This window comes from Mercenaria mercenaria, chromosome 10, assembly GCF_021730395.1.
Source record: "Mercenaria mercenaria strain notata chromosome 10, MADL_Memer_1, whole genome shotgun sequence".
In the NCBI taxonomy this organism is placed as follows: Eukaryota; Metazoa; Mollusca; class Bivalvia; order Venerida; family Veneridae; genus Mercenaria; species Mercenaria mercenaria.
In genome coordinates, this window is record NC_069370.1 from 28,301,704 (window position 1) to 28,313,775 (window position 12,072).

A 12,072-nucleotide genomic window follows, 5' to 3' on the forward strand; every position below is an offset into this window, starting at 1 on the left:
ATGTGTCGTGCACAACTTTCAGACCCCTAGCTCAAAGGTCAAGGTCACACTTAGCAGTCAAATGTTAACATGGCATGAACAGGGTCTGTTTCCTGTCTGGTCTATAACTCTGTCATCCATGAAGGGATTTTGATATTACTTGGCACAAATGTTCCCCATTATGAGGCAACATGTCATGCGCAAAACCCGGACCCCTAGCTCAAAGGTCAAGGTAACAATTCGAGGCCAAAGGTCAATAGGTTTTTTTTCCTGTCCGGTCCAGAACTTTGTCATCCATCAAAGGATTACAATATTACTTGGCATAAATGTTCCCCATGATCAGATGACGTGTCATGCGCAACACCCAGAACCCTAGCTTAAAGGTCAAGGTCACACTTTGAGATCAAAGGTCAATAAGATTTTTTTCCTGTCCGGTCTATAACTTTGTCATGCAAAACAGGATTTAAATATCAGTTGGCACAAACATTTCCCTGGATGAGACAACATGTTGTGCGCAAAGCCCCGGCTCTAGTCTAAGGTCAAGGTCATACTTAGAGGTCAAAGGTCAAATTCAAGAATGACTTTGTCTGGAGCATTTCTTCTTTATGCATTGAGGGATTGTAATGTAACTTGGCACAAATGTTCACCACCATGAGACGAATTGTCGCACGCCAGAACCAGGTCCCTAGGTCTAAGGTCAAGGTCATACTTAGAGGTTAAAGGTCAAATTCAAGAATGAGTTTGTCCGGAGCATTTCTTCTTCATGCATGGAGGGATTTTGATGTAACTTGGTAGAAATGTTCACCACTATGAGGCACACTTTTTTTAGAATTATGTCCCTTTGTTGTTACTATAAATAGATTATATTGTAACTTTTTTATTACTGGCCATAGGGAAAAATTGAGACCACTTTTCTGTGGTACAACATGCACGGTACGTCCAAATTTTAGGTGTATTTTGATCTATCTCTACCTGGTAAAGAGTTTCTTGTGGACTTAGATTTTATAGATTTTTTTTTTTTTTTTTTTAGGGTTTATTTCACTTTGTTGTTACTATAAATAACTTTTATGATAATTTTTTGTATAATCGACCAAAAAAAAATCCAAATGAAAACAACTGTACGTTTTTATATATGCAAATTTTAATCCAAGTGCTTTGTTATATTATATTGTATATATAGTACAATATTGTTTATACATCATTGACAGATATCAGTTCATTATGTTATACTGCAGTAGAGAAAATTAGGTGCCTTCTAGTAGGGGACTTTGTATTGCATGGCAATACTTCATTCACTTGTTAAACTAGGTCAGAGCATCAAGTCCCATAACTCTGGCATGTATTTTGCAAAATTATGTCCCCTTTTGAACTTAAAAACTTCTGGTTAAAGTTTTGCATGCATGTTACAATCTCCAAAACTAATGCAGATACTTGATTGAAACTCTATAGATATTTTAACATTTAGGGTAATATTCCTGTTTATGGGACAACAATTCAAATAGCTCTCTTTCAGACAGCTCTTGTTTCACATCTTGTTAAATCTGGCTGCATTTATTTCTTTTCACCCTCTTTTTCAAACTGTTGTTGTATTTACTTTAAACTTCAGCATCCTTCAATGATAGTTTATTGGTCAATATTTATGAAGTACTTAATTTCTTGTACCTGGCCTAGCTGTAAATGTTGGCACTTTGCATGGTTTACTTGTGACAGCGAGGTCAGATGATGCTCATAAATCATGCTTTTGTTGTATATTTTAGCCAGCAGAGTACGGAAGACTAAAACAGCAGTGGGAGATAGCGAGAAAAGATATACGATTAGTTGACCTTATTGCTAAGGGATCATTTGTTGAAGTGTGGCGAGGACGTATGAGAAAATATCCAAGGCGAAATGAAATTATGAAAGTTGCAATAAAAAGAATTGTATGTAAGTACGGTTATATCTTTAGAAAGAAAAATAAGTGATTCGTGAAATTACTTTTTTGGCTGCTTTGCTAGCTCACCTGAGCACAAAGTGCTCGGGGTGAGCTATTGTGATCGCTCACCGTCTGGCATGTGTCCATCCGTCGTCCGTCCACACTTTACTTTAAACAACATCTCCAAAACCACCAAGCCAATTTTGATGAAACTTCACAGGGATGTTCCTTGGATGGTCTTCTTTGAAAAATATTCAAAGAATTGAATTCCATACAGAACTCTGGTTGCCATGGCAACCGAAAGGAAAACTTTTAAAAATCTTCTTGTCCAAAACCACAGGTCCTAGGGCTTTGATATTTGGTATGTAGTATAATCTACCAAGATTGTTCAAATTATATCACTTGGGTCAAATATGGCCCTGCCCGGGGGTCACATGGTTTAAATACACTTGTATAGATAATACTTTAAAAATATTCTTGTCTTAAACCATAAGGCATGTTGTATTTAGTATTGTCTAGTGGTCAACTATTAATTTTGTTCAAATCATGACCCTGGGTTTAAAATTTACTGCGCCTGGGGTCAAAAGTCTTTACATTAGCTTATATAAGGAAAGACCTATAAAAATATTCTTTTCTGAAAACATAAGGCCCAGAGCTTAGATATGTGGTATGTGGCATGCTTTAGTGGATCTCTACCAAGATAATTCAGATCATGACCCTGGGGTCAATATAGGCAACGCCTGGCTGGACTCTTGTTTTACATAGACTTATTTGTTTTTGAAGCAGTGGCAAAGAAATTTGGACCACAAGTATAATGTTTGATACAGATTTCAATACTCATATTGAATAGTCTTGATCTTGATCTACAGACCTACTTTTTCATTTTTGAAGTTACAGCATAAGAAATTTGGCCCACAAGTATAATTTTTGATACAGATTTCAATACTCATCTTGAATAGTCTTAATCATGACTTATGGACCTACTTCCTTGTTAGCTCACATGAGCAGTGCTCAGGTGAGTTTTTCTGATCGCTCTATGTCCGGCATCTGCCGTCTGTCGTCTGTCAACATTTAGCTTGTGTATGCGATAGAGGCTGTACTTTTCAACTGATCTTCATGAAATTTGGTCAGAATGATAACCTTGATGAAATTTAGGCCGAGTTCGTAAATGGGTCATCTGGGGTCAAAAACTAGGTCACAAGGTCAAATCAAAGAAAAACCTTGTGTATGCGATAAAGGCTGTATTTTTAGCTCACCAGTCACAAAGTGACAAGGTGAGCTTTTGTGATCGCGCAGCGTCCGTCCGTCCTTCCATGCGTAAACTTTTGCTTGACACCACTCTAGAGGTCACATTTTTCATGGGATCTTTATGAAAGTTGGTCAGAATGTTCACCTTGATGATATCTAGGTCAAGTTCGAAACTGGGTCACATGCGGTAAAAAACTAGGTCAGTAGGTCAGATAATAGAAAAACCTTGTGACCTCCCAAAGGCCATATTTTTCAATGGATCTTCATGAAAATTGGTCAGAATGTTTACCTTAATGATATCTAGGTCAAGTATGAAACTGGGTCACGTGCGGTCAAAAACTAGGTCAGTAGGTCTAAAAATAGAGAAACCTTGTGACCTCTCTAGAGGCCATACTTTTCAATGGCTTTTCATGAAAATTGGTCGGAATGTTCACCTTGATGATGTCTAGGTCGAGTTCGAAACTGGGTCACGTGCGGTCAAAAACTAGGTCAGTAGGTCAAATAATGGAAAAACCTTCTGACCTCCCTAGAAGCCATATTTTTCAATGGATCTTCATGAAAATTGGTCATAGTATTTACCTTGATGATATCTAGGTCAAATTTGAAACTGGGTTACGTGTGGTCAAAAACTAGGTCAGTAGGACTAAAAATAGAAAAAACTTGTGACCTCTCTTAGAGTCCATACTTTTCAATGGATCTTTATGAAAATAGGTCAAAATGTTCACCTTGATGATATCTAGGTCAAGTTTGAAACGGGGTCAGGTGCGGTCAAAATCTAGGTCAGTAGTTCTAAAAATAGAAAAACTTTGTGACCTCTCTAGAGTCCATACTTTTCAATGGATCTTCATGAAAATTGGTCAGAATGTTCACTTTGATGATACCTAGTTCAAAATCGAAACTGGGTCAACTGCCATCAAAAACTAGGTCAGTAGATCAAATAATAGAAAAACCTTGTGACCTCTCTAGAGGCGATATTTTTCATGGGATCTGTATGAAAGTTGGTCTGAATATTCATCTTGATGACATCTAGTTCAAGTTCGAAACTGGGTCAACTGCGATCAAAAACTAGGTCAGTAGGTCTATGTCGTCCCTGTGTCCAAGCGTAAACTTTTGCTTGTGACCACTCTAGTTTAAGATCCAGCCTTGAAATTTGGATGACATGTACAGTCTTTAAACTGTCTTTCAGTGACCATAAATGTGACCTGATCTACTTTTAAGCTCGATTATTCGAAGAATAAGTAGAGTTATCCTACACAAAACGGCGTTTACCATCACCATGTCCAGTTGTAGGCAAGAGTACATAACTCTGTCAAGAATTTTGACTGAATTATGGCCCCTTTTGACTTAGAAATCTTGGTTAAGTTTTTCGTACTGGTTCATATTTTGACAAAGTCTTTTGAGATAAAGCTTTGAAACTTTCAACACTTGTTTACCATCACCATGTCCAGTTATAGGCAAGAGAACGTAGCTCCATCTAGGATTTTGGCTGAATTATGGCCCCTTTTTTACTTAGAAATCTTGGTTAAGTTTTTCGTACCAGTCCACATTTTGACAAAATCTTTTGAGATAAAGCTTTGAAACTTTCAACACTTGTTAACCATTACCATGTTCAGTTATAGGCAAGAGTACATAACTCCATCAAGGATTTTGGCTGAATTATGGCCCCTTTTGACTTAGAAATCTTGGTTAAGTTTTTCGTACCAGTTCATATTTTGTGTAAAGTGATTGACATATGGCTTTGAAACTTTTATAACTTGTTCATTATAATAGTCTCTATCAGTAGACAAGAGTACATAACTCTGTCATCTATTTTGGCTGAATTATGGCCCTTTTTGGATTTGGAAATTGATTCTATTTTCGTACATGTCCACATTTTGTCAAAATTATTTGACATATGGCTTTTAAACTTTAAACACTTGTTTATCATCATGATTTCCATCTGTAGGCAAGAGTACATAACTCTGACAACTATTTTGGCTGAATTATGGCCCTTTTTGAACTTTGAAATTTGTTCAGGTTTTCTTACAAGTCAGCGTTTTGTCAAAATTATTTGAACTGTGGCTTTTAAACTTTAAACACTTGTTTATCATCATGATTTCCATCTGTAGGCAAGAGTACATAACTCTGTCAACTATTTTGACTGAATTATGGTCCTTTTTGGACTTGGAAATTTGTTAAATTTTCCATACAAGTCCATATTTTGCCTAACATATATAACATAACAACATATTTGCCATCATGGTCACACATTCCCATTTAGTGCAAGACTAATCAAATTTCACAAGTACAGGAACATTTTTGTGTTTAATCCTTTTTTTCTTTTTTCTGAAAATCTATGGTAATATTTTGACCCCATTCTTCAATCAATTTTTTGAATAGTCGAGCGCGCTGTCATCCGACAGCTCTTGTTAATATTTTAGCATCAGTTTGCCATTTGAAACATTTGGTTCAGTATACTCAGGTGAGCGATTCAGGGTCATCATGACACTCTTGTTCAATTAATCTTCATGAATTTTGGTCAGAATGATTACCTTGATGAAATCTAGGGCAAGTTCGAAAACGGGTCATCTGGGGTTAAAAACTAGGTCACTAGGTCAAATCAAAGAAAAACCTTGTGTATGCGATAGAGGCTGTATTTTTCAATTAATCTTCATGAATTTTGGTCAGAATAATAACCTGGATGAAATCTAGGCCGAGTTCGAAAACGGGTCATCTGGGGTCAAAAACTAGGTCACTAGGTCAAATCAAAGAAAAACCTTGTGTATGCGATAGAGGCTGTATTTTTCAATTGATCTTCATGAAATTTAGTCAAATTGATTACATTGATGAAATCTAGGTCAAGTTTGAATATGGGTCATCTGGGGTCAAAAATTAGGTCACTAGGTCAAATCAAAGAAAAACTTTGTGTATGCGATAGAGGCTATATTTATGTCTCCCCCCTCTGGGGAGACATATTGTTTTTGCCCTGTCCGTCTGTCCGTCGGTCCGAGCTCACATTTGCATACTTAGGTGGCTATAGGAACAATAGGTAACTGTACTTTTTCTTTGATGTCATTCATTCCGTAAGGCTTTTATGTGGCTATTTTTCTCTTATCTGGCTAAAAGAACAATAGAGAGAACAAAAGAGTAGCCACATAAGTATCCATATGTAGAAACGTCCGTCCGTCCGTACGTCAGACTTCATTTCCGATCAATAACTGGAGAACCATTTGATCTAGAACCTTCAAACTTCATAGGGTTGTAGGGCTGCTGGAGTAGACAACCCCTATTGTTTTTGGGGTCACTCCGTCAAAGGTCAAGGTCACAGGGGCCTGAACATTGAAAACCATTTCCGATCAATAACTAAAGAACCACTTGACCCAGAATGTTGAAACTTCATATGATGATTGGTCATGTAGAGTAGATGACCCCTATTGTTTTTGGGGTCACTCCGTCAAAGGTCAAGGTCACAGGGGCCTGAACATTGAAAACTATTTCCGATCAATAACTTGAGTACTACTTGACCCAGAATGTTGAAATTTCATAGGATGATTGGTCATACACACTAGATGACCCCTAGCAATTTTGGGGTCACTCTGTTAAAGGTCAAGGTCACAGGGGCCTGAACATGGAAAACCGTTTATGATCAATAACTTGAGAACCTCTCGACCCAGAATGTTGAAACTATATAGGATGATTGTTCATGCAGAGTATATGACCCTTACTGTTTTTGGGGTCACTCCGTTAAAGGTCAAGGTCACAGGGGCCTGAACATTGATAATCATTTCCGATCAATAACTTGAGAACATCTTGATCCTACCCTAAAAAGGACTGCAAAAAAGTGTCTTACTGACACATGTTACTATGGAAGTCCGTTGGAATTTTCAAAATCGGACCAACAATAAAAGAGTTAGGTTTTGAGCTTGAACATAGGGAAAGGGGTCTACCGGAAATGAGACGGGCCAGGAGAAAACCCTTCGGTGGATCCTCCGGTATGACACCCTAGTGTCTAGAACCACACCCGGTTTGGACTTCCGGTCCCCATAAGGGGTCGAAGAATTTGGACCCTTCACCTATAAAAAACAAGTGGGTGGGGTACGGATTACATAGGATAATCCATACGGGGTAATGTTTACATCGACACCGACCTACCTAGACGATCGCCTGATTTTCAAGATGGCGGACAAGGGGGACAACTCCTTGCAAAGGGAAGATAATTTACAAAATGGCGATTCGCGCCAAAAAGGATTGCGCATGCGCAAACAATAGGATATACCCGGACTTTATCATAGGACGTTACTTAAAAGTGGTTTCAAAGGTGGCTCCAAAGTGTGTATAAGGTGATTTCGGGTCGCGTCGCGAAATCTATTATCTCAGTTATTACTAAATGGATTTGATTCAAACTTAAAATAGATGTTCCACCTTATCACCCACATCATGTGACATAAGGTGCACAACTCTGACACCAAGTTTTCATGAATTATGTCCCCTTTTACTTAGAATTTAAGTTTAATTTTGTTGTATTTTCACTATATCTCAGTTATTATGTCTCCCCCCCTCTGGGGAAGATATATTGTTTTTGCCCTGTCCGTACGTCACACTTCATTTCCGAGCAATAACTGGAGAACCATTTGACCTAGAACTTTCAAACTTCATATGTTGGTAGGGCTTATGGAGGAGACAACCCCTATTATTTTTGGGGTCACTCCTTTAAAGGTCAAGGTCACAGGGGCCTGAACATGGAAAACCATTTCCTATCAATAACTCAAGAACGACTTGACCCAGAATGTTGAAACTTCATAGGATGATTGGTCATGCAAAGTAGATGACCCCTATTGATTTTGGGGTCACTCCGTTGAAGGTCAAGGTCACAGGGGCCTGAACATGGAAAACCATTTCTGATAAATAACTTGAGAACCACTTTACCCAGAATGTTGAAACTTCATAGGATGATTGGTCATGCAGAGTAGATGACCCCTATTGATTTTGGGGGTCACTCTGTTGAAGGTCAAGGTCACAGGGGCCTGAACATTGAAAACCATTTCTGGTCAGTAACTTGAGAACCACTTGACCCAGAATGTTGAAACTTAATAGGATGATTGGTTATGCAGAGTAGATGACCCCTATCGATTTTGGGGTCACTCTGTTAAAGGTCAAGGTCACAGGGGCCTGAACATCGAAAAACGTTTCCAATCAATAACTTGAGAACCTCTCGACCCAGAATGTTGAAACTTCATAGGATGATTGTTCCTGCAGAGTAAATGACCCCTATTTTTTGTTTTTGGGGTCACTCCGTTAAAGGTCAAGGTCACAGGGGCCTGAACATTGATAACCATTTCCGATCAATAACTTGAGAACCTCTTGACCCAGAATGTTGAAACTTCATAGGATGATTGAACATGCAGAGTAGATGACCCCTATTGATTTTTGGGTCATTCTATTAAAGGTCAAAGTCACAGGAGCCTGGTCATGTAAAATCATTTCCGGAAAATAACTTGAGAACCACTTGACCTAGAATGTTGAAACTTAATAGGATGAGTGGACATGCAGAGTAGATGACCCCTATTTCTTTTGCGGTCACTTGATCACAGGTTCAAGGTCACAGGAGCCGAACAGTGACTGAGAACCAATAGCCAAGAGTGTTGAAATTAGCGGGATGACTGGACAGGCCAAGTAAGATGATCCTATTGCAGCCAACCATCAGGTTCTTGACTTTCGCTCCTGACCATTATTGATCTGCTATAGGACTTGGCATTGGGGGAGACATACGCTTTTACAAAAGCAATTTCTAGTGTTCAATTGATCTTCCTGAAATTAAGTAAGACAGTCAGGACTGATTGCCTGATAAAAATCTAGGTCAATTTGAATATGGGTCATCTGGGGCAAAAAGTAGGTAAATAGGTCAAATAGTCAAAGAACAACATTGTGATGCGATAGAGGCTGTATTTTTCGATTGATCTCAGGAAATTTGGTCAGAATGATTGCTGATAAAATCTACCGTTAAGTTTGATATGAATCCATCTGGATCAAAAATAGGTGCTAGGTCAGATCACAGAAAACACCTCTGATGCAATAGGCTGATTTTCAATTATCATCATGAAATTTGGTCAGATGATGCCTTGATGAATCTAGTCAAGTTCTTAATAGGGGGACTGGGTCAAAAAGTAGGCACTAGTTAAATCACGACAGAAAAACCTGGGTATGCATAGAGGCTTAATTTTTTCAAATGATCTTCATGAAATTTGTCAGAATGATAGACTTAATGAAATTATAGGTTCAGGTTGCGAATATGGGTTATCTGGGTTTAAAAACGAGGACACGGGTCAACATCAAGGGAAAAACCTGTGTATGCACTAGGGGCTGCATTCTTCACTGCGCATTTTATTAAAAATCCTGGTCAGAATGGTTTGCCTTGATAATTTTTCAAAGATCTTCATGAAATGGTCCAGAATGATTAGCCTTGATAATATTAGATCAGTTCGGAATATGCGGTCATCTAGGGTCAAAAAAACTAGGTCACTGGGTCAATCAAAGAAAATAACTTATCTATACTCAAAATTTTTGCTAGAATTTAATTGATATGGGTCGCTATTTTTTTCCTGAAATCACTATGTCAAACATTGTGTTACACTGTTATGGTATGTTATGGTGTTTTTCTCCAGGTGATGCGACCTAAGGCCATTCTTGGCCCTCTTGTTTTAAAGGCACAGCATAGAAATTTGGACCAGTTTTTACTTTGTACAGACTTCAATACTAATTTTTGCCTCACTTAGTTGAACTTTGTGGATCCCCTGGTCCGTCGCTCGTCGTCAACAATTGACTGTTTTTAAAAAACTCTAGAGGTCACAAATTTGGCCCATCTGACTAATTGAAAAGAAGCGGCATGGTCCAAATGATTACCCACTTCAATAACAAACATCTTGGACAAATGGATTCTGCATACAGGAGATCACAGAGCCCGGACCGGATGGGAGGGCCGCACAAGCAAACTAGGAGACAAACCTCGGTAAGGCAGAGTCATGAAAGAAAAGCAGTTGATTAAACACTCTAGAGGTAACAATTTTGGTCCAATCTTATGAAACTTGGTCAGAATGTTTACACTCAATAAAATATGGGACGAGTTTGATATTGGGGTCCTCTGGGGTCAAAAATAGGTCAACAGGTCAAATCAAAGGAAAAAAGCTTGTTAACACTGATAGAGGCCACATTTATGACTGTATCTTCATGAAACTTGGCAGAATGTAATCTTGATGATTTTAGGTCAAGTTCGAAATGGGTCATGTGGGTCAAAAAAAAAACTAGGTCCACCAGATCAATCAAAGGAAAAGCTGTTAACACTCTAGAGGCCACATTAGACTGTATCTTCATGAAACTCAGTCAGAATGTTTAATCTTGATGATTTTTAGGTCAGGTTTCGAATATGGGTCATGTGGGGTCAATGAAGTAGGTCACCAGGTCAAATCCAAAGGCAAAGCTCAGTTAAACTCTAGAGGCCACATTATGACCATATCGTAATGATGAAACTTGGTCAGACTGTTAATCTGGTGAACTGTCGAGTCAGTTTCCATCTGGGTCCGGTCGGATAAAAAACTGGTCATTGGGTCAGATCAAAGAAAAAGCTACTTAACACTATAGAGGCCACTTCATGGCCATTCTTAATGACACTTGGTCAAATGTTTAAATCTTGATGGTCTTTATCAGTTAAGTCGGTGACGATACAGGGCCTTCATGGCCCTCTTGTTAATATTTTTACCTGATTACGACTTACTTTCTTGTTTGAGCTACCAGCACGCGGTTTGGAACTACCGGTTTAAATTTTTTTTTTAACAGATTTGAGTAGTTATCAAGGGAGGATAATCTGTACCATGAACCTACCTTGGATACCTAGTTTTTGTTTGGCCGAAGCTTAGCGAGAGCGGGAAAGATGTTTTAGCAAGCAAAAGCAACTGAACTTCAGGGTGAGCAGATATGGCCATCATGGTCCTCTCTGTTTAAGTATAACAGACAGATAGAAATATTTAGAATAGGAGAAAATGGCGGTCTTGTGTTTTACGCAATTTATGATTCTAGCTCTTATTGCTACAGCCTGTTAAAAAAACGGCTTGATATGAATACCAGAATGGAAATGAAAGATATTTCCAGTTCGAACTAGTTTAAATGTTTGTAAACACTTTTCAATGATTTATATTCATTAGCTGAAGCGACGGAGAAAGAAGAGAGGCGATTTTACCTTGCAGAACTAGAAGTGATGAAAGCTATACAACACACCCAAATGTCTTGCTTTGATGGCTGTTCACGGGAAGTGGAAGTTATAGTTCAAGTGCTTTTAAATGTAAGGACACGATAAAAAAAACTGTGCATCTGATTGGCTGCTTTATTTGCAAGGGGTAAGTTCATATTTTCATGTGCTTTAATTGTAGTCAGATAACAAAAAAACTGTGCCTCTGATTGCTGCTTTACTTGAAGTGTAAGTGCAAAGTTCAAGTAGCTTTTTAATGTAGCAGATAACAAAAACTGTGCTGTGCCTTGATTGGCTGGCTTTACTTGAAGTGGTAGTTACATATTTAATGTTGCTTATAATGTAGTCAGATAACAAAAACTGTGCCTCTGCTTGGCTGCTTTACTTGAAGTGGTAAGTTCATAAGTTCAAGAAGAGGGCTTTGAATGTAGTCAGATAAAAAAAACTGTGCCTATGATTGGCTGCTTTACTTGAAAAGTGGTAAGTCATAGTAACGGTAGCTTTAATGTAGTCAGATAACAAAAAACTGTGCCTCTGAATTGGCTGCTTTACTTAAAGTGGTAAGTTCATAGTTAAAGTAGATTTTATTGTTGAGACAGAGTAGGTTACAATTATTATGTAAAGGCTGGCTTGTTTATGATTATTATAATTACCACCACTAATTTGCCAAACATAATTCCTTCATGAGAAGAAGTAGAAGTAAAGGACTTTAAAA

The 12,072-nt window shown here is 38.2% G+C and overlaps 1 protein-coding gene across 1 annotated transcript in view; it reads left to right on the forward strand.

Annotated features, from left to right (window-relative positions):
* LOC123560855 (vascular endothelial growth factor receptor 1-like) overlaps window positions 1-11,465 on the forward strand; it is a 100,451-nt gene extending 88,986 nt beyond the window's left edge. Inside the window, exons 10-11 of the mRNA XM_053516837.1 lie at window positions 1,737-1,902; window positions 11,314-11,465. Of these exons, the coding sequence (XP_053372812.1) occupies window positions 1,737-1,902; window positions 11,314-11,465 (318 nt within the window). The remainder of the gene's footprint in view (window positions 1-1,736; window positions 1,903-11,313) is intronic.
* Window positions 11,466-12,072: the final 607 nt, after the last annotated feature.